The sequence below is a fragment of the Plutella xylostella genome, chromosome 22 (genome assembly GCF_932276165.1).
Source record: "Plutella xylostella chromosome 22, ilPluXylo3.1, whole genome shotgun sequence".
NCBI classification, from domain to species: Eukaryota; Metazoa; Arthropoda; class Insecta; order Lepidoptera; family Plutellidae; genus Plutella; species Plutella xylostella.
The window spans coordinates 4,090,533-4,113,060 of NC_064002.1; the positions used below are offsets into that span (position 1 = coordinate 4,090,533).

Genomic DNA, 22,528 nt, shown 5'->3' on the forward strand with positions numbered 1-22,528 from the left:
TTTACCTGTGATTTCATAAAAATAAAAGGGATTGTAAATAAAACACAAAAAATACGTTCATATTTTTTTATTTATTTTCGGATCATGTAGGGACTTTTTTACTTATTCAGCTAATTTTAAATTTGAACGCAGTTATAAAGCTATCAATGAACTGTAAACATTCAACATGGATGATTTCCGATCATTCTTATTCGTATTTTAGGTCAAATAAACTGTTTACGATGCTGTTATAAATCTCAAGAGACTTTTTGCATTCGATGAAAATGTCTTCAGACAGGTAAATCAGTGATATATTTACTAAAAAAGAACTTTTGACAAGTTGAACTAATTTCCGTGTGAAGTTGAAAGTTGCAAAATCAATAAAGTATACGGAAATCACTAATGTCACGCCCGTGTTCAAAAAATACTCTCTTCCTGTGTTTGATTGTGTTTAACATGCCGTGATGTTTTATTCTAGGGTAGAATGGGTGGAAATAATCGAACCCAAGACAAAGGAGCATATGTATGCTAACCTTACCACAGGAGAATGTGTTTGGGATCCACCAGAAGTAAGTTATATTTAATTGGCTATTCTAGTAATACTTCATATCATATACTGTATGTACTGTCCGATATTCTTCATTTAATTATAACTGTAGAAGCTATTTCATTTACCACAGTAGAATTAGTGGAGCTGAAAGTTCACAACATTATTAACTTGAACTAGAATTGATGATTGTGCAAGAATTTGTAATGTATTTAATGTGAAACTGTTTTTTCAGGGAGTAAAAGTAAAACGGACAGACTCATCACAGTGGTGGGAGTTGTTTGACATAAATACACATAGGTTTTACTATTACAATGCTTCAACACAGGTATGATTAGTTACTTATTATTATTATGATAGATAATCATATATTATGTTTAAAACCATATATTAATAATATTCAAAACATTTTCAGACTACAGTATGGCACAGGCCTACAGATTGTGATATCATTCCTTTAGCAAAGTTGCAGACCCTAAAACAAAATACAGATCCTCAGAAAAGAAGAGAATCTGGCACACAGACTAACCAAGCTCCTCCTCAGGTATTCATTTCTGTATTATTATTTCAATAAACACCAGTATTTAAATGGCTATTCTAATTTAACACATTGAATGCCAACTATGTAATATTGCATAGGTACTTAGGCACCAGGGACATGTGGAACCATTGGCAATCAAAGGGTTAAATATTGATTGAAAGGCATCCTTGACTCTGCAAACAGAAGTTATATTTGGAATATTCTACTCTGAGGGATGTAGGTACTTGCGCTTGGCTCACTGGACTGGCATCTTTCTGCATATTCTCAGGGTGTTAACTCCCTAAGGTTGGAGCATTTTCCACCATGCCGGTCCACAGGCCACCTTGACCATGCTGCATTCATTGTGCTTGCTTAAATTCCAAAGAACACATTGATTCATGTCAGTAGCAGGATCTGAACCCCTCTGGCATAACTGGGCATTTACCACAACTCTCTAAATTAGAAATTCCGCCTCATTATCGAAAAATTCTATTAAAATGTTAATTTCAGTTCCAAGCACCATCAATTGATGCCGCTAGCAGTAATGGCAATCCAACCGTGGCCAGCATCAGTAAGCTATCTCCGAGTACAGCAAAAAGTGTCACAATCACCCAGACCAGCCCTGTTCGGACAAGAAGATCACACTACCATCATAGGTAATAAATTCAGTTATTGGAAAATATTAGAATTTAGTCAAGCATTTTTAAATTCTTGCTTACATCATATCCACTTATGCACAGGCAATAAATAATCATCATGATCCAATGTTGGTTATATTCCACCAAAACACTAAATCCTATCTCATTCAACCTCTACCAAACACCTAAGGTTGTTGATACAGACAATCTATATTTGCCCTTACCATTAAAACCTCTGAAAAGCATTATCCCAGCAGTCCTCTAAATGAACCCCACCAAACTTGTACTGTGACTCAGTCAGTGTCACTACAGTTCGATTCTACTTGTCAGGGGCAGTGGTGAGAGTCGGCGGGGTCGGATAGGCGAGGAGGGCGCGGCGCCGCAGTGTCGTCACACAGACTCCGGCCGGTCTTCAGATAGCAGCATCAGTAGCGCTCAGCAGAGGAGGAAACAGGTATAGTGGAACTGTTGCTATACTTCATTACAAATAGCATTAGACAAAAGGTCACACTGAGGTATGATACCACTCTATAAGTAGGCCGGTCCCTATTGGTCGATTGGTTGTCTTCATGCCTATATTTCAACTTTTTACTTTGTGTACTTGGAATGGCTTATAGTTGCTGTGAAGCTACTCTTGTCAATAATGTGGTTAGATTTGAATTAATAGTGATCACAAAGAAAGTGATAGTAATGTTTACTGTGATGTATTTCGGGTTTTTTATAGTAGATTTTGAATATTTATGATGTTGCTAAACTTTTTATTTATTAAGCTAAAGGGTTCATGATTCTATCGAGCGAGAGTACTTAATTTATTTGTGGGGTCTTCAATATAATATTATACATACATTGTAAATAATGAAAATGTTATCATCATTATATTTTTTTGTTTATGAGTGTCTTACACACAAAAAACTCATAAAAAACCGGTCTTGCATAATAAATGGCAAGGTAATGATGTATTGCAAGGCACGTTTGTCGGTTATAATTACAATAGAAGTAGAAAGTGCTTCATAACATCAATGAAGCACTTTGATTGATAACATGATAACTTGTTACATTATTCAGTAACAGCTATTAACATGTTATACTTTATATGCTTCGTTATGTTTATTTATGTAATGAATTATTGATTAACTTTACTTTGTGGTGTAAAAAAGATAAACAAAATATGCATTTTCACTGTTTTTGAACTCCAACTGCATGCATTTTAATTAGAATTTGACTTTCGATCGATTCGATTATTAAATTCATCATTAGTGTACCATACTAATTAGATATAATGTTAATGTCGTAGGCATCTAGTTGAATCTCCTTTTTGATTGAACCACTAGCCCGTTCATTGGATGGCGCTATTACCATAACCTACCCATGTCAAACTTATAACACGACTATTTTTCCATCTAGTGAATGATGCATTCTCTTCACAGGAGCTAAGCGCAGCCGCTTGCAGCGCGCAACAAGCATGCACGCCTCAACAACTGAGAAAGAGAAGCAGCGCTACGCAACCCCATGAGGGGGAAAGGGAGAAATGGTCGCCGCGTACTGGTGAGAGTATGTTTAGTCTTGTCATTTTTATGGTTTTAAGTTCTGATCAGAGCGTGATCGCTTTTGCGCTCGATAGCGATTACGAGTAATGTTACGTTGACTATTGCGCGCTACAGCGATATCGCTAGGATCTGAAAAGTATTGTATGTTAATTCTTAATAAATAGTAGCCTATGTCACTCATTCGTGTTACAACTACCCGTTCAATAATTTATTTCTTTTGCAATGTTTAGTATATTGATAATAATTAAAATCTTGGCCCCAAGAGTATTTTAGACATTATTAACATGAATGTTATTCCATAGGTCTGAACCGCAGTGGCAGCTTCGTGTCGCCTAGGAAAGATGCCTCAGACGATTCGATGCACGAAAAGTACTTCAAGTCAGTGGAAAGTACGCCGCTCACTCGACGTAAGGTAATTAATTACATTAGACGTCCAAGTAATTACGTCACAAATATTTGATGTCTGATTTCTCCCTCGCACTTACGGATAGCTGCAGAATGGTATGAGCGTAAAGACAAACCACGTGTTGTAATTATACCGCAGTTTATACGATTTATTTACGTTCATGGGAATAAAAGTAATTAGGACTGTATTGTTCTCCGTAACATTAATCTAGAGTCTAGAGTGCCATAATTACATGCAAGATTAACATCTGTTCGTAAAACTGTGACTTGCGAATTTTGACTGCATTATTGACCCACGGTACTCTGCATGACTGACTAATAACCTGGAAACTCCGAATAAAAGTCTGGAAAAATATTTGAATTTCCTTTAAATGTCTATACGTGAGCCATTACAAACGGGAGAACCACCTTATCAGTCCTGTCGCTTACCTTACACTTACAGTCCAACTATAAATTCCTGAAAACGGAAGTGTATCCTAATACTATGTACATTTTCAGCTTAAACAGCATTCGGCGGGCGGATCATCATGCGAGTCCGCGTCTCCACAGAGCCCCAGCAGTCCCCTGCAGAAGCCGCAACCTACACCGTTTCTACAGGTATACTTATCATCATTACACTAACGGCTGTAGTTTGTGTGCCTCACCCCCTTGGTCATATTCATTTCCTGACATGACTTAGGTATATGTAGGGTACGTGGTTTACAAACGGATATGCAACCTATTTAAGCAACCATAACTTGCAGAAGTCATATATGAAGAACATTTGCCAGACCATACACCATTGCACAAGTCGACTTCTGCCATTTTTATTGTCAGACCTATCACCGCTTTATAATTTATTTTATTTGCAAGTTATTATTTTGTGTTATTTCTGTGTACCTACGCAAATGAATGGTGTTTTCTTCGTCAGACGACAGCGGCGCGGCCGTCGCTGGTATCATCTATATCGCTGGCGACGGAGGCGGCGGGCGGGGCGCGCGCCATGCACAGCCTGGAACGACCGCATCTGTCGCGACACGCGCGCGAACGATACTCTGACAGGTATACACGAGGATTCTGTTATGTTATATTCTCTGCCGGGATGTTAGTGTATGGACCTGGCTCTCTCCAATGAAACCTTTGTGTATAGAGACCAATTGAAAATTAATCATAAATGCTGTGTAAATGCGTTTTTCCATAACCTGCTAGGTAACTTGTCGTCATGCTAATTCCAATGTATAAAGCCTATCTCCTAATACCCACCTAGTATCGAGAGTCTAGACTCTATTTATTCTCTGGTATGTGAGTCAGAGGTGCCCGAATACTATGAATTCGCACGTACGTGATAGGTCACTTACTTAACCAACAGCACCTCACTCCTACCTCTCCCTCCAGGCACCTAGACAAAGACCGTCTCCTCGAGTTGGACCGCAATATGGAGCGGTTCCACGACAAGCAGGCGGCCTACAGCGTGGACAAGCCCTTCCGGCAGACCAGCCTGGACTTGCGCCATAACGTGCAGCCGCCCAACTGGCACGGGCCCAGGGACTTCACCAGGTTAGCTCACTGTTTCTAGGGGGTGGTGAATGCGGCTTTAGAGTTAGTTGAAATTACAGTTTTAGGCTGTTTCTAACAGCTTGCGGATTTCATCACGCACGCGGCCACGCCATTTTCGCGCGCATAGTGTTCATATTCCACGCGTTACAATGACTACTTGTATGAACGTGAGCGGGGCGCGGGGCAATCCCGCATTGGAAAAAATCCGCATGCTGTTATAAACAGCCTTATGATGAACATGAATAAATAGTAAATAAACAACTAGGAATAGTGCGCAAAGAGCCTTAGGGGCCGTCCATTAATCACGTGAGGTCGTTTTTCTAATTTTTTTACCCCCCCTCCCCCCTGGTGATATTTGGTGAGGTTTAGGACCAACCCCCCTCCCCCCCACCTGGATCACGTGTATTTTTTTGGTAGACTATGTAAAGGCTTAACTAACAGCATTCCGAAATACCTAGCGCTTTTTGACAAAAAATTAATACACGTGATGTCTAACGAGACCCCCCCTCCCCCCTCGTGATGTTTCATGAGGTTTTTCGCACCCCCTCCCACCCCCCCCTTTGAGCCTCACGTGATTAATGGACGGCCCCTTATGTCGTGGTAAAGAAGTTAGCAAAGATACTTATTTTAGGTTTTGATTAAGACTGCATCCATCTACTTCTATAATCATAAACCCCTCACTTGACACAGACTTGTCTGATATATCTTTTCAACGATGAACAACCATATCTTAGCCTTGTAGATTTAAACTAAATACCAAACAAAAATCTCAAAATCATACATAAAACGTTCTCAAGCAGAAAACAGCAAGCGGAACCTGAGCGGTACACTTCCTCCAAGAACTCCCTATCATCGAGCAGTAGCAGCAAACACCGCGTCATACCCGAGGCCGCTCCACACAGCTTCATGCGACAGGCCTCCGCGAATGAACAGGATAACATGGCTGCCGGTATGACTGTCTCTTTCTAACCTACCTATTTTCGGCTATTGGTCTCTATGGACGGGAAGTTGCAGCGAAAACCGAGTGATGTCCCAGGCGTGGTTTAATTTAGCTTCATGCGATAGGCCTCCGCTAATGAGCAGGAAAACATGGCTGCCGGTATGAGTTTCTCTTTCTAACCTACTCATTAAACTACAGTCAAAGTCAGTAAAATGTGACCAGAAATATAATCCTTGAAACAACCGCCCTTGTGTAAAAACTGTATTTTCAGTTTATTTAGGCCCGGGTCTCCTATTTACTCCGTAGGTCGCGTCAAGTGTCACCGCCGTAGGCCGCGTCACGATACTCACTACATCTACGCGCCAACGTCAGCGTGTGAGGGAGACCGCATCAGTAGATTTTTATAGTGAGCATTGTGACGCGGCCTACGGCGTGACGCTGGACGCGACCTACGGCGTAAATAGGAGACCCGGGCCTTAAACTGCGACTTACGAGCACACAATAACAGCATAATATTTTGCAGTGAACTACAAGATGAAGTGTGTGAACCTTGAGCCGCCTCTAACGGAGCCGAATCTCCAACGTCACAACCAGCGGCTCACGGAGCGCCCCGCGCCGCGCGACCGGACCAAGTCACGCCGTAAGTAGTAGCCGCTTTTCGCTGTATATTTTTTAATCATGTGATAGGTCGCGTGCCGTATCTACACTGTTATAGTTTACAAAGTATAAACCTTTTAAAGACAGTGGTTAAGGGGATCCCTAAAGCTAAAATGCTAAAGTCGGCTTGATATACTTGATTAGATTGGAAAAACGGTGGCTTCTATCACATTGATAAAAATATATTTTGTAGCAGAGGGTATACTGAACATGTTAGTTGCTTATAAATTGGTGCAGGATTATAATAAGTATTTTAAAAAAAATTGCAAACACACCATGTCTTTTGCCATTTTTTGACTTATTATGAAAAAACCCTCGAAATCAGAGGGCCCATTTTCATGGAATCTTATATGTATGTGTAGGTAATTAAATTCTTAACAAAGTTACCTTAAAGAGTTGGATTTAATGGACCAGAAGTCAACTTTTTTTGCAAAAAACTAATAAATTCCGGTTTAAAAATGATGACACCGTGACAGATTTCAGATTTCTTCAGTCGTCGCCCTGGTGGCGGCCTGTTAGGAGCGATACCCACGCCATTTTATTTTTTATCAAATATTTCACAAAAACTGATTAAATCAACAAATTATGACTACAAGTATTATAATACATATGCATTTGCTATGGAAAGTAAATTTTCTAATCATTTTAGATGCAGAAAAGCCGAAAATTCTTTGAAAACATTTCGCCTTTTCGATTTGTTTACATTTTTTACTATAGAGTTACAGATGCATAGATAAAGGTAAACATTGCACATAATGACACTTATTAGATTCTCCGAATAAGAACTATACGGTCAATGCAGTATGCCAAAGCGCGAGCCTGTTTATATTCTGAGGGGTAATTTATTTTATTTTAACGGTTGTGTATGGTAGGTAAGCTACACAATATACAGGGTGTTGAAAAGTAAGTTCATAATTTGTTTTATTTGAAACCAAAAACCGTAGTTAATTAAAAATATATATATTTTAAGATGTGGTAGTCTGTACACTACAGGTTGTTAAAAATAAGTAAGTATTTTTAAAAATTGAAGATCTAAAATTTACATAATTTTTTAAATCTATTTAACAAGCTTTGCAAAAAAGCGGTTAAGTGCGACTGTATCTCGCCATGAAAAAAATGAAATGTTTACTGTAGCTATGAATTTTATGCGTTACAAGTGGAATAAAATACCGCATAATATTATGTACAACTATGTAAGAGCCTAGTTTTTAAAAAAAAACTCATAAGAAAATATTAAATACACAGGTTTTTTAACCCCTGAAGGAAATAGAGGGGTGTTATAAGTTTAAAGTAAGGGCTGAATTTTTTTTTTAAATTAGGGTGATAGGTAATGTATATTTTTAATGATTTTTTCAAATAGATAAATGTTATACCATTTTTAAATTGCCATAAAATTACCTATAGTTATAGTTATAGAAAAGGGCAGGGCTACCAGTGCCCATTCGCCACTGCAACCTAAAAGATCTATAAATTATGACTCCCCATGCCGAGTCTCACTCTACAGGCCCAGGTCTTTTATAAACCTGATATTACCTATACAGGATGTTGCAAAAAGGGTATACTGTGCCGAAAGGGTTTGACTCAGGGGTTATTCTGAACAACTTTTGTTCTCCAAGTTTTGGAAATTCTCGAAAAATAAATTCGGTCTCTATAGTAAAAAGTCACGTGATCGAATAAGTTTCTATGTAAAAGGTTTTGTTACGTGAATTTTCAAAATTGTAGAAGAAAAGTGGATCAGAATGGCACCTAAATCCACTTTTGGCTAAGCTTTATACCCTTTTTTCAATACCTTGTATAAAATATCGTCAGCGTCACCTTAGATCGTAATCATCGTAACTCCTCGTGCCCAAATTTTAGAGGAGACAAAAATACTGTTTTATTTGTAGTTCTAGTTGGCATACTACCCACCTAAAGTTTTTTTTAACTAGCCTAAAAATGATTTGTTTAGACAGTCTATCTTCCTGTTCAACCGCAGCCTGAGTGCCAGTGACTCAATGACTGAAAGGAGGCCATTAGTGCTCCTAAATAAATAAAGCAGGCCTGTAGATTATCTTTCAGTGTACCGACACATCTGATTGCTGTAAGAGCCTGATAAGCTCTTCGAACGAGTCATACCTCTGTGGTGGTACGGTTTCGACCTTTTGGACAGTCAGTTTGGCATCCGAAATGCGGATTCGAATAGTGGGTACAATACTTTGCGTTCGTTCACTGTCGGAGCAGGATAAGAACCACGGGCGAGTTGTTGCGCTGGCTATTTGCTTAAAAATAGTAACCGCGTTCAACTCTATCCCCTAGAGGGCGAACCTTTAGGGCGGCTCTTGTATACCATCACTTGTCTTCTTATCTGCAGAAAATTGACAGAGGTCATACGTGTCTAACAAGTACATTAAGGATGCGAAAAGAGAGGGTTTGTTTTCACTGAAGAAGTTCAGTTGCGGAGTTCCACAGCGGTAGGTCTTGGACCCCTCTGCTGTGGAACTTGGCATACAACGCGGTCCTGCAAATCAAGCTCGCAAACGGCGTTAGCACAGTGCATTTTTCTAATGTCACACAGGTCGTGAGGTAGGCTGAGAGCCTCCTTCGGGGATGACATCCCAATGATTCATTACGAAAAAATTGCTGCAGCTGTGCTCGCCATGCAGTGCATGGGCTACTTCCGAATCTGGGGGGCTGTTGCAAAGGAGTCCGTTGCCTCTATACGGTACGGGTTCCGTGCGATCTATGATCCTTCCGGGAGCACCTGTCTTGTCAAGTCGAAGAGAATGGCTCGTATTCGACGCAACCTGCAGTACTGGTGGGATTGGTTGGAGGACAGGACAGCAGGAAGCTGCAGCAGCCGTCATGCTGTGATTCGACGCATAGATGCAAAAAAAAGTTGAAAGTAACTTCATGTTAATAAAATATTAGATCTTAATTTAACAACATAACATTGCAAAAAAAAATTAACATTGTTGAGTATGTTATTGTAATTTACTAAAGTAGTAATAAAAACAAAGGCTTATTGCATAGTTTTCGTTCACGTTCGCCTACATCGCACGTTGTATATGAGAATAAAGGGTATAATTACTAAGTTTTCTTGTTTAAAAATCACGGTTTGGGGTTTAGAGGAAAACAAATGGTAAAATGCGGAATACGGTTTTTTTTTTCGAATAAAGAGGAAAACATGTGAATTCAAAAAACGTTTCTATTGACACCAAAGAGTACTTTTCGCCGAGAAAAGTGGAGTTACAATGTTTGCGATCTAAAGTGATGATAGAACTAGAACTTATTTTTTCAGTTCACCTGCTGTTGAGTGAAATCGTAATTAGGTAAATGACTCCTTGACATGAAAATAACTTTTTTTTTATAATCGTTATAACAAAACCGTTTTTTTTAATACAGCAATATTTGTAGGTGTACTTACAGTGAGCAAAAGAGCGCAGCAAGGTGTAATTTTTTTGGTTTTTAAGAAACAAAAATATTATTTCTATCATATCCCAAATAAACATAAGTACTTTAAAAAAAAAAAAATACACACTCTCGCCTTGTACTAATGTACTCCCTTGCGGGGGTACTTACATGTTATTATTTTTCTGGTGACCTCCCCATATCCCTTTGCCAGCTACGTAACCTTTTGTGACACCCTGTATATGCAGAGTTCTGCAAACTACTGTTCTGCTTTTGAAACACCAAAAAAAAAAACAGGTCGTCTAACTAAAAGGTCACGTGACCAAAAAAAAATTAGATGAAGAAGCGTTTTTTTCATGAATATAAAAAAATACGTAGGATAAAAGTTTTTCAGAGTGACGCCTGAGTAACGCCCTTTCGGCTAACTATACTTTTTTTATTTACTATTCTTATACCTCACACGGGGGCAGAGTTTAATACAACACCCTGAACTATTAAACTCTGATAATATTTTCGCGATTTTTTTACATTCTGATTTCATTTCCTGGCTTAGAAATAACATCAATAACATGCTGCACACGTAGGTTTCGGCATAGTATTAAACCCTTTTTGCAACAACCTGTATAAATACCGGCACGGGTACGACTTTATATATAATTAATTATTAAATATTAAAAATACTTTCAAATAAAAATAAATATTTTCGTATCACAAAACAATATTACTTACTTAGTATATTTTTAACAAAGTGGCATGTCTTCACTTTTATGTTTTCGAGTACTATGTTAAAATTTCATGTCATTGTCCGTAGAACGCCCCGCATACCTCAACCCCCCCTCACTAGATTTGACAGATTCTGATTTTCTTCCAGCTTTAGTGACAGCCTTAAATAATATATAGCCTCCTTATTTTGAACTCTATACCATGGAGTTCCTTGCTTGACCCTTCTTTTACCAGCCATGTTTTTGGACAACGTGAAACGAAGATAAATGGCGCTCCGATAAAGTTCACACTTGGGAGTTCATTAAATTTTAACGATGCCATTACGCTCACATTATTTTATTGCCCTATCATTCATCATCAACATTCATGTTCCTCATCATTGTAATTTAACAACAATCTAAATTCCCCAACCCTTACCCTCAGGCCACAAACGCCCAATGGACGAGGACCCCCAAGAGATGGAAGCCGACGAGGAGGAGGAAGGCGGCGGCTCCCCGCTCTACTCCAACTGGGACCTGCGCGGCATGCAGCACCTGCTGCCGCTGCAGGACTACATCATACAGCAGGCCAAGCTGTCCAGTGAGTGAGACCTGTTGTCCTGCTAGTGGTGAGGAGGAGGAAGGCGGCGGCTCCCCGCTCTACTCCAACTGGGACCTGCGCGGCATGCAGCACCTGCTGCCGCTGCAGGACTACATCATACAGCAGGCCAAGCTGTCCAGTGAGACACCCGCCACCAGGACCCGAGGTGTGCGGGGTTGCGCAGCCGGAATTACGAGTCCGGCTGTTTGGACCAGGGTACTACGGGCGTCCGGATCTCGAGCCCTCCACTAGCTTGCTAGTGGATCCGGACTTGGGTATGGATTCGTAGTGGCAGTTGGTTAGCTACAGGGGGGGACAACGTTCGTCTGCCCGGTATGCTTGTCACCGGGCGTCTCCCCCGTGCGCAGCTAGTGGCTCAAGTAGCGGTTTAGGACGAGGGCCGTTGATGCGAAAGAGTCACGGGGCACGTGAGTTTCCCTTATAGTTGGTCCTAGGACTGACATCTCCGGTGCTTGACTGGACATCAAGTAGTGCGTGAGGATAGCATGCGCCGGCCGACCCAGCTGAGTAGGCTCCATGGGTAGACATGTAGGTCTGCATGTCGGGAGGTGAGCGCGCATTACAGCTCCGGTACCAGAGTGGAGATCTGGCAAATGGCTTCTCCATTGTCCCTAGTGTGGATCCCAAACACGAGTGCTCCGGATGGAGTACGGGAAGTGAGCGTGCCATCAACAGCTCCGGCACCTGTCTGGACATCAGGGAGGGGGGGTCTCACCACCCCGAGGCGACTCTCCTTGTGAGTACTGTGGCTATACGCTGCAGCGGCTAGATCCACTGCTCCATGGATCCCTGATGTCAGACTGCCGTCTGACTGAAGGTATAGTGCCTGTTGTTTATGACCAAGTCGTCGGGAATGACAGGCACTATAAAAAAATACGTAGTTTAGAAAACGGGTATCGTGTCCAGTGAGTGAGACCTGTTGTCCTGCTAGTGGTGAGGAGGAGGAAGGCGGCGGCTCCCCGCTCTACTCCAACTGGGACCTGCGCGGCATGCAGCACCTGCTGCCGCTGCAGGACTACATCATACAGCAGGCCAAGCTGTCCAGTGAGTGAGACCTGTTGTCCTGCTAGTGGTGAGGAGGAGGAAGGCGGCGGCTCCCCGCTCTACTCCAACTGGGACCTGCGCGGCATGCAGCACCTGCTGCCGCTGCAGGACTACATCATACAGCAGGCCAAGCTGTCCAGTGAGTGAGACCTGTTGTCCTGCTAGTGATCGAGGATCCCCGGGAGATCTGCGGAGGATTAGGAGAGGCTGATAAGGATTGTGGCGGCTCTCATTCATTTTTCCTTTTTTATTATTCGTTCATAAATGCGCAGAAAGCCTCTGTGAGTTGAATTTGGCTATGTTTATACTCTATTAATAATTTTCGACTAAAATACCTTCCCAATTTACCGACAAGTAGGTAATTGGGAGTGTTTTATTTTGTATAGTGCGAATGGCTAATATAATGGCGAATGTCGGTAAGTAATTGGTAAGGTATCCAAAAATCATTGTGAAAACTATATTACATAGGTATTTACATATTACGTATTTATTATTTATCTAATCGCTCTCCTTTTCCCCCAGGCCGCGGCCGCTACGGCGCGGACGCCGAGTCCGGCTCGGACGTGGAATCCGGCTCGTCCCGCTCCGGGTCCGCCTCGCGCTCGCTGTCGGGCCACGAGCCGGACAACGAGTCGTCGGACGGCGGCGCGCGCACGCCCGACGACGACGACGGCTCCGGCGTGTACCTGCCGCACTCGTACGGACACACCCGGCCCGCTGATGTCGGTGAGTGGAACTATTACTTAAGGGATCCCTAGATGAAGACTGAAGACCTCGGTGGCGGGAACTACACCGACAAGAGCAAGGCTCTTAAATATAAGAAGAAGAAGCTGAAGACACTTAAAAAAGGCACTTGTCTATTGGTAATTCGATAGGTGATTTACCGGAATTTGTGTGACATTGATAAGCGCCCCTTGCGGTAATGTTCGGAACTAATAAAACGCATAGAATTCCCAGTGAAAGCAATGACATTGATAAACGGATGTCGGTAAGTGAATGTGGACTTAAGAAATGCCTAAGCGGCCCAAAACTAACCTCGGTCAAGTCTGTCGTGAAGATTGCTGATATGAGACGTGGCCGTATAAAAAAGACACTTGTCTATTGGAAATTCGGTAGGCGGTTTACCGGAATGTGTGTTACATTGATAAGCGCCCCTTGCGGTAACGTTTGGAACTAATAAAACGCATAGAAATCCCGGTGAACAGCCGCGTATCACATTACCTATCGACAATGTCTCACTATAAATAATCTAATCCTTTATCTGATCCATCCGAATATTCTAACTATGTTTAAATAAAATTCATATCTTTCAGAATACATGAACCACGGTGTTTCCTACTACAACACGTTTGTTGGATTCGATCGAGACCGACAGCCTTCTCCTGGTATTCATAGGGTAAGCATATCTTCCTTCGTTTTATCCAGTTGAATATGGTTCATTATATATTCTCAATTAGAACCTGAAAATCTAATTAGATCACTATAAATTACAGTAGAGTCGCAAAATTCACCAGTGTCTGTTAAAAACTAACCCCCAACATCCCATACATTAAACACCACTAGAATTCGCAAATGGATTACACGAATTCGCAAAACTCACCATTGGCTGTTCAAAACTAATACCTAAACCAACTACAACACATTTAAATAAGCTCGACATTCCAGACGTCGTCACTAGGAACTCAACAGTGGTTGTACAAAACTAGCCCGTACACTACACTACACTGTATCTAGATTTATAATTCTATGCTCTTGGTTTTCCATGCTTCATAAATAAATATATAAACACCCACACTATCACTACAATAAGCTTCACATTCCAGACATCATCGCTAGGCCACGGGCCAGCGCCGCCGCCTCGCGTAGAAGAGCCCGCTCTATACAGCCCGGTGCGGTCCCACGCAACCAACCAGCCGCCGCCCGAGCAGGATATAGAGATCTTCGCCAAGGATAATCTTAACTTCAATAAGGGCATCTTTAGGAAGAAGGTGGGTTCTCTATAATTTGTCCGAATATTTATGATAGCCGGCTCTATACAGTGCGGTGCGGTCCCACGCCGCCAACCAGCCGCCGCCCGAGCAGGATATAGAGATCTTCGCCAAGGATAATCTTAACTTCAATAAGGGCATCTTTAGGAAGAAGGTGGGTTCTCTATAATTTGTCCGAATATTTATGATAGCCGGCTCTATACAGTGCGGTGCGGTCCCACGCCGCCAACCAGCCGCCGCCCGAGCAGGATATAGAGATCTTCGCCAAGGATAATCTGAACTTCAATAAGGGCATCTTTAGGAAGAAGGTGGGTTCTGGGATTGTATTTGTGGCTTTTTTTGTAGTTATGATTTATGATCTATTGGCATTTGAGTCATTTCAGTAGATCTGTCGATCTATTGTAAACTTTTCCTGATTTCAATAAGTACTCTTTATAAACTTGACAGGAGCTGACACATCTTGCGACTATTATTGGTTTATCCGCAGTTATATTGAAAGCGCTCATAATAAGCAAAGACTCAGTGTTGTCGACCCGCATTACTCATCACATTTGAAGACCTCGTTTTAACTAATCAACCCTTCACCAGGCATCAGTCCGCGACATGCTCTCCTGGACATCATCATCGATCAGCGCGCCGATGGTGGGCGCGGACTGGGACAAGCAACACAAGAAGGACGCCACCAACCTGTTCAGACTCGTCCAGATCTACATGGGCGATAGGAAGGCACGGCCAGGCATGACGCTCAACTCTGTCGCCCAGGATATACTGCACGCTACGTATTCTAACGAGAAGTAAGTTAAAAGTCGCCCATTTGATGGTTTGTATCTCAGGTAGTGACTTATACCAACTCCGACACTTCGTTTTTCATAAGGTAGAGAGACCAAGCAAATTTTCTGCAGATGAGATATTGCGCAGTGGTTGCACTGACTAAAGCTTTTGGAGTACTTAATACTTTTAATGTTGCAATGTTTTAAACAAATACTAATAAACAAATACTAAAGCGCTGAAACAAAAGAATATCGACTCGGTACTGCATCTACTTATACACAAATAACAAAAAATCCCCATGCAAGATTCTCAGACTCTATTCTCTATCCACTAATTCACGATAGATAATAAAAAATCCTCATTGCAGACTGAGAGACGAGCTTTACGTGCAGCTCTGCAGGCAGACCACAGAGAACCCGCTCCGGGACTCCTTACTCCGAGGGTGGGAGTTGTTGTGTGTTTGCCTGGCGTTTGTGCCGCCGTCGCCCGCCTTCCAGCCGGCGCTTACTAACTATGTGAATAGGCATCGCGACCCGGCTTTCGCGGATTCTTTTCCGGAGGTTTGTACGACAGTTTTGTTATAAGGGTTTCAGTATGGAGGCGCATATTATGTGAAAGAAACTATACAGTACACGCCAATGCTGTGCTATTCTATGTGAAGAATGCTGTGTGTGTGCCTGGCGTTTGTGCCGCCGTCGCCCGCTTTCCAGCCGGCGCTTACTAACTACGTGAACCGGAATCGCGACCCGGCTTTTGCGGATTCTTTTCCGGAGGTCAGTACTTTATTATAAGGGTTTACCTTTGATTTTTAGAACCTACCTCCTTATAATAATCCTTTCAAACGGAAGTTATGATTTTTTTTCAACTGGCGGCGCTAGTTTGGTTTATAATTAACGCGTCAGTAAATTAAATAAAGTAAAGCATAACACCTCTCTGGTGGATAAGCGCCCTGTGCAATTTTGGGAAGTTGGTATTCATTATGTAACACTTTGTTTTCAGGTAGGAAAATGGCCGATTCATGTGCAAGTGTCCCACTACGCCGGCGTGGCGTGCAAGAGGTTAGAACGAATAGGTTTCGGGGGCAAGAAGCAGCCGAGAAAACCTTCCACTGAAGATATTGATCAAGCTAGAGTAAGTATTGCAATATTCTATTTGACCTTTGATTACGTATACCATTTTCCAAAACCAATGAATGGACAACATTTCAAAAAACTAAAGCTGCTATAAATCGAAAACCATTTCGAGATTTAGCTCTAAAGACCACAAAAAAAATGTTTTTGTATTTTTTGGATGTATCATTTTCGAGAAATTCATGAAATAGTAAAAAAGTGCTGATGACGTCATGCATCAGGTGCGATGCATTTTGATGATCAAAGCCTATAGATTTAAAAACAAAGTAACTGTCGCTTTCATTTTTGATTGACGTTGACGTTTTATCGTGACGTTGTTGTTTATTTGGGTCATTTTCATAAATTCTGTTCTGACACTTTCTGACTATTTTTTTTTATTTATCATATGAAATGGTTAGTACGTATTAAAAGATGACCTCTATATAATATGTCCCAGAGCATGCCACCGCCTACACAGCTGAAAAAAAGCTTCTGAAAAATGCTTCTGCTTATTTTTTTACATGATAAAGTACTTGGTATCATCAAAAATATCAATGTCATTTGAAAATGACCCATTTGTTGGTTGGCATGTAAACAAAGTTTAAACGTCACTTGTCAGTGTCATTTATGTTTTTTTTCGAGACTATGGCAAGAGACAAAAATAAAAATTGAGCCAAATATGTGACGTCACTTCCGGTTTTAAAATAATTAACTTTAAAGTTAAAAATTTCATGAAAAAATTGATGTATATACAAAATAAAAAAATACGGGTCCTCTAATTTTTAATAACCTTTCCGAATAGCTAATAAAAATATAGGGTAAAGAAAATGAAATGTTGTCCATTGGGGGACGTTTTCATGACGTTTTGAGTTTGGCAGTTTTAGAGATGTCCGAGAGTAAAATTCCATCGACTTGTACCTATCGATATTTGTACGGGTCAATTTATATGTGTCAGATTAAACACCGACATTGATGATCAGTTCATCTTGCAAACAATCTATCCGAGCCAAATAGTCACAGTCTTGTAATATAATTCTTTTTGTTCTATCAACCAAACTCAAATGAATTACAAACTCACGACATTCCGAGTTTAAAACACCCTTTCTCGGCATTTTGACAAAAATAACAAACAAAATGACAAAAAACAGACCGAAATTTTCCAACAACAATAGGATAATAAAACCATAAATTAAACTTTACTCAAATTATACGAAGGATATCTATGAACTACATGAAGGTAGATTATTAATAAAATATATTAAAATTGTTATTATTCTGAGAGGCAGCATGAGAGAGATATGCACTCTGATTAAAAACATCATAGTTTGTTTTAAAGCTGTTGATGAGAAAGTAAGTAAGAAATACTATATACCTACTTACTATAATACAATGTAAAATATTCTAATATTTTATCGATTTCAGAACGTCGACTTTGATGTGTCCCGTCTCTAGTACGTTCCATTTTACCAAAGTGTGTACTCAAGAAATATATATTATCTGTGGTCGTTGCCAATAAAATGACAGATTTTGCAATAGTATTTATGCGTTAAATGGAAAATTTTAAAGTGTCACCCATATCATTGGTTCTGGAAAATGTAAAGCATATTTTTCAACATTCCGATATAGGTTATAGCAATCAATTATTCCCTTCATATCCATCGGCCCTAATTTACAAAAATGATCATTCAAATTGCCGTCAAAGATTTTTTTTAACGAATATCCCAATTACAGATCCAAATATTCCGTCAATCGATGTTCGGCAACACTCTAACGGAAGTGATGGCGTTGCAAAAGGACCGGTTCCCGAATCGCCAGCTCCCGTGGGTCCAAGTGGCTCTGTCCCAACAGGTCCTCGCCCTCAACGGGAGGGAGACTGAAGGCATATTCAGGGTTTCAGCCGACATGGACGAGGTCAACGCGCTCAAGTCGAAAATTGATAACTGGGAGCTGCCCGATGCTTCTACGTTGACTGGTGAGTGCAGTAAATCTTATCTTATGTACGTAGAAGTGTCTGTTCTGTATATTTTTAAACTTGTGACACTGGAAGAATTAACTCTCATTCGCACTATCAGTGCACCGACACATATGAGATCTAACGCCACCGTCTTGTAAGCAACGCAATAATAGCCTCAATTCTTCTGAAAGTTTTCTAGCACTCTATCTTCATCAATTTATTTATTTATTTAAATAAGGAACACCATCAGTTAATGTAATTACTTTTTTTTCAGACGCGCACGCGCCAGCCAGCCTACTGAAGCTGTGGTACCGCGAGCTCTACGCGCCACTCATACCGGATGCGTTATACGCGTCGTGCGTCGCCGCCGGACACGACTTCGCCGTGTGCGAGTCACTGCTGGCCAGCATGCCGCACATCAATAGACTGGTATGTGAATTTGTGACTGCACTTTTTACACTCGTATCTTTTTTGGACAATTTTGTGACTGCACATTTTACACTCGTATTTTATTTGTTAGAATTTAAAAATGTTTCTGTCATTGAGTATAAACCCTAATAAAATCAAAATCAGCACAGCGCGATGGATGTCAGATATGTCGGAAATGAAAGTCGAGAATTGTTATAGCGGGCGTGTCCGGATCCCTGCATTTGTAACTGCACGTTTTACACTTCTATCTGAATACACACACACACACACTCACGCCTTGTACTAATGTACTCCCTTGCGGGGTAGGCAGAGGTGCATTGCTGCACCCACTTTTCGCCAGAGTGTTATGTTAGTCCCAATGTAATAAGGGGCGGGCCTATTGCCATTTGCCATTGCCACTTCTATCTGAACACTAATAGCAAAATTATAGTAATGATACATATACAAGGTGAAAAAACTATATTCACAGTACAGGATGTATGAGATGCAAGTCTTGATCCTATTTGTAGAGCCAAAGATGTAACAGACGGTACAATGAAGTCATGCCATTTCACAAATACCTTCGCTTATCAGCACTGTTTGTTTTCATGCACACTTCTTGTTTCAGGTTCTCACGTACCTGATTAGTTTCCTGCAAAAGTTCAACGTCCCGGAAGTGGTAAGTCAGACCAAAATGGACTCGGCCAATCTCGCGATGGTGTTCGCGCCAAACTGTCTGCGGTGTACTTCAAACGACCCCCGCGTCATTCTGGAAAATGCGCGAAAAGAGATGACCTTCCTCAAATGTCTCATCACAAACCTGGACACCTCGCACGTCCAAGACCTTCTGTGACCGATGAATCTTAACTCTCGGAATAATAATATCACCCCGGGGAGACCACTCGAGTTCTAGTCGCTCCCCGCTACGCTTTGCCACGAAAATAATGTGCCTAAAATAATTTTAGTACAATTGAACTACCTACTTAATATACCAGTCCTTGTGTTCATCTGACTAAGAAAGTATAATGGATTTGCAGTTTTTAAAATTTCTAAACTATCATTAAAATACTATTTAAATAGCTTAAAGTTTGTAGAGTGACAAAAAATTGCGAACGCCTGCTTAGTATTTTTCTAGAGGCACAGCAACTTTCGTGGTGTAATCGAAGCTAAACTTAGTGAACATCACGTCAAACTTTTTCATGTGTCTATCTAGTCTATGGTCAAACAAAAACTTTCAGCAGCCAATAACAAAGTTTTATTCATTTTGGAATAAGGTTTATTTTTTCTATAGTAAAATGATGTGCACTAAGTACTGAAAGAGTAACGTTAATTTAAGTTCCAATTTCAAAATTGACATTCTTGTAAGTATATTTCTTGTATTTTTGTACGCCAGCTATACTTACTATATCGTAGTTTTATTTGGACTTTCCAAAGATATTTAATGAGATGTGATTTTAATTATACTAGATTTGAGCTTTACAAAAGTGTATGTATGTGCAATGAGTTTGCTGACCCCCTTGTTATATTGTATGATTGAGTGTATGTTATGTTGTAATTATAAATTAAGTTCTAAGATAGAATACAATACGCACCACGAGGTGAGAAGCCGCATATTTAACCATTTTATATTTACTTTACAGTAATTGTTCTATCTGGGTACTTTAGCAACAGTGAGACCATTATTGGAAGAAAGAAACATTTATTTGACACACGCAAACAGAACAATAAAAACAGAAAAAAAAAATACAGAAGAGCAAACGAAGGTTGCTGTCCAAAGTGTCGAAACGGCACCAGCTCAGCATGTGTTGTGGACAATAAGGCCACAGCGCTGTTTTCAGCTGGTCCTTTGCTTTCAATTATCTTAAACAAAATATACCAATTTCTTTAATGTTTAGTGAAAGCAATGTTACTAAAACAGGCAGATTAGAGCGGCTGTTAGCAAAATTGTACTGTTTCTGTTGTCTGATGATTCATGACTTTCATTAGTTGTTTTTTTATGTTCGTGATGTTTTACTTCTCAACTCGCGGAGCGTATGCTTTAAATACGAATTAATTATGGATTTATTTTATAGTCTGATTTTCTCTAACACGTTAGTGACATATCTCGGTATTGGATCTTTACTGTTTATAAAATAAGTTAGAACATTAAATTTCACAAGAAAAATATTATTATTTTTAAAAAAAAGTGGTATGTTCAAAAAATATATTGCATAAAACTATTTTCCATTCAAGCTACTACACTATTTTCTTACTTTATTCGGACATGCCGTATCGTTGACATATAATGTACGGGCCTTTACATGTTAGATAGCATGAACAGACTCATTTTGATCACAATAATGTGTTATTCAATTCAACCGGAAATATTTTTATTATACTCTCGAATTGCTGAACTAATTTATAGTTTAACTACTTCTCATCACAACCATCAGTTTGTAATCTCTTTTTTTACTATTTTATTAGATATTACGTAAATATAGTTTTAATTCTGACCATTGCTATTGCATTTATTCTGTATGTATATTTGGTGCATTTCTTCAAAATACATTCTTATTTTATACCCTCTTTAGATGTTCTATGGAATATAACGCGTAATCTTGCTATCCGTTTAGTGGTTGTTTGTATATCAATAGTTTATTAATATTTACCTATATTAAACCCACAGTTACTAACAGTAGTTTTTAATTAATATTGTAAATGCAGCTTTAACTTTAAGAGATGCCTAAATATATTGATGAATACATTATAATATGCCTTAGTTGAAGCTTGAGGCATAAAATATATACTTACTTACATTATAATATAATAATTATTATGATAATCATATTCCTGCAACTATAGTGATATGAAATATTAGTAAATAAATATAAAATTCAACTAAAGCAATAAAGAAATAGCACCATTTAAGCATGATTTATTCAAAAGCAGTTACCAGCGTATTTAAAATGATATATCAAGGAGCAGGTTTCTTGAAGCTGTTTTATTTTTGTACATAACTGTTAGGTGTTAATTTGTAGAGCGCTAATAGTATACTATATCTATATCCATTACGTCAATTCTATTTTTTTATCGCCTGGTTGTCACAAAATATAGGTATGGTGGATGTGTGTATATTTTTAATAACCTACAGTCGCTTGTGCTGTATGTTTCTCGTGTTGGACTCAAAAATATATAATGTATTTAATATAATATAGTTACGGATAAAGTAAAAGTAATTAAAAGAGGCATTCCTATCACCATGGCTTCATTTTACCAAATACATATATTATCTGCTTGTTCAATTTCAGCATCTATGTGCCATAATAATTATATTAATACCATTTCGTTTATCAGAATCGAAAAAATGTACCTATGAAAATGTTACTCCACAGTTTTGATGTAGATTTAGTTCGTAGTTTACGTATTTTACTAAGATTGTGTGAACCTTGTGCTCTGGAGGTCTACGGTTAATAAATAGAAAACGCAATTTAGAGTCCAAAATATTCGCTCTCTTTATCTGAAACAAATTAAGATACCTGCTAAGTTGAAGCACAACGCTCGGATAGTTAGCTATATTATGTAATAAATAAATAAATAAATTGATGAGCGTGCACCTGATATGGCATTGCTTACAAAACAATGTGCTCCAATATTATATCACATTGTTAAAAATGTATAGTGCTTTTAAATACCTACCTACTGTCATCACGAATTTTATTATCCTTTGTATATAGATATAAATTTAGGCTTAACCTACCGCCAGCCTCGACAATATGATATAGCCCTGCGCACCCGA

The 22,528-nt window shown here is 39.7% G+C and overlaps 1 protein-coding gene across 1 annotated transcript; it reads left to right on the forward strand.

Annotated features, from left to right (window-relative positions):
- Positions 1-321: 321 nt before the first annotated feature.
- Positions 322-20,928, forward strand: LOC105385664 (rho GTPase-activating protein 39). The gene is made up of 22 exons (XM_048629049.1): positions 322-548; positions 762-854; positions 942-1,070; positions 1,557-1,702; positions 2,015-2,138; positions 3,112-3,229; positions 3,534-3,643; positions 4,135-4,233; positions 4,547-4,677; positions 5,011-5,172; positions 5,973-6,121; positions 6,636-6,752; positions 11,303-11,458; positions 13,046-13,249; positions 13,837-13,919; positions 14,347-14,511; positions 15,100-15,305; positions 15,650-15,842; positions 16,282-16,413; positions 18,123-18,363; positions 18,620-18,774; positions 19,382-20,928. Exons 1-22 carry the CDS (start codon positions 444-446, stop codon positions 19,604-19,606), a joined length of 3,243 nt encoding a protein of 1,080 aa, XP_048485006.1. The 5' UTR covers positions 322-443; the 3' UTR covers positions 19,607-20,928.
- Positions 20,929-22,528: the final 1,600 nt, after the last annotated feature.

Excerpts from the sequence above, each read along its gene's own strand:
- LOC105385664 (XM_048629049.1), top strand. The coding sequence starts at position 444 with ATGTTTTATTCTAGGGTAGAATGGGTGGAAATAATCGAACCCAAGACA. Across the intron at positions 549-761 it reads GTGTTTGGGATCCACCAGAA|GGAGTAAAAGTAAAACGGAC; the intron begins GTAAGTTATATT and ends CTGTTTTTTCAG. Across the intron at positions 15,843-16,281 it reads TCGCGGATTCTTTTCCGGAG|GTAGGAAAATGGCCGATTCA; the intron begins GTTTGTACGACA and ends CTTTGTTTTCAG.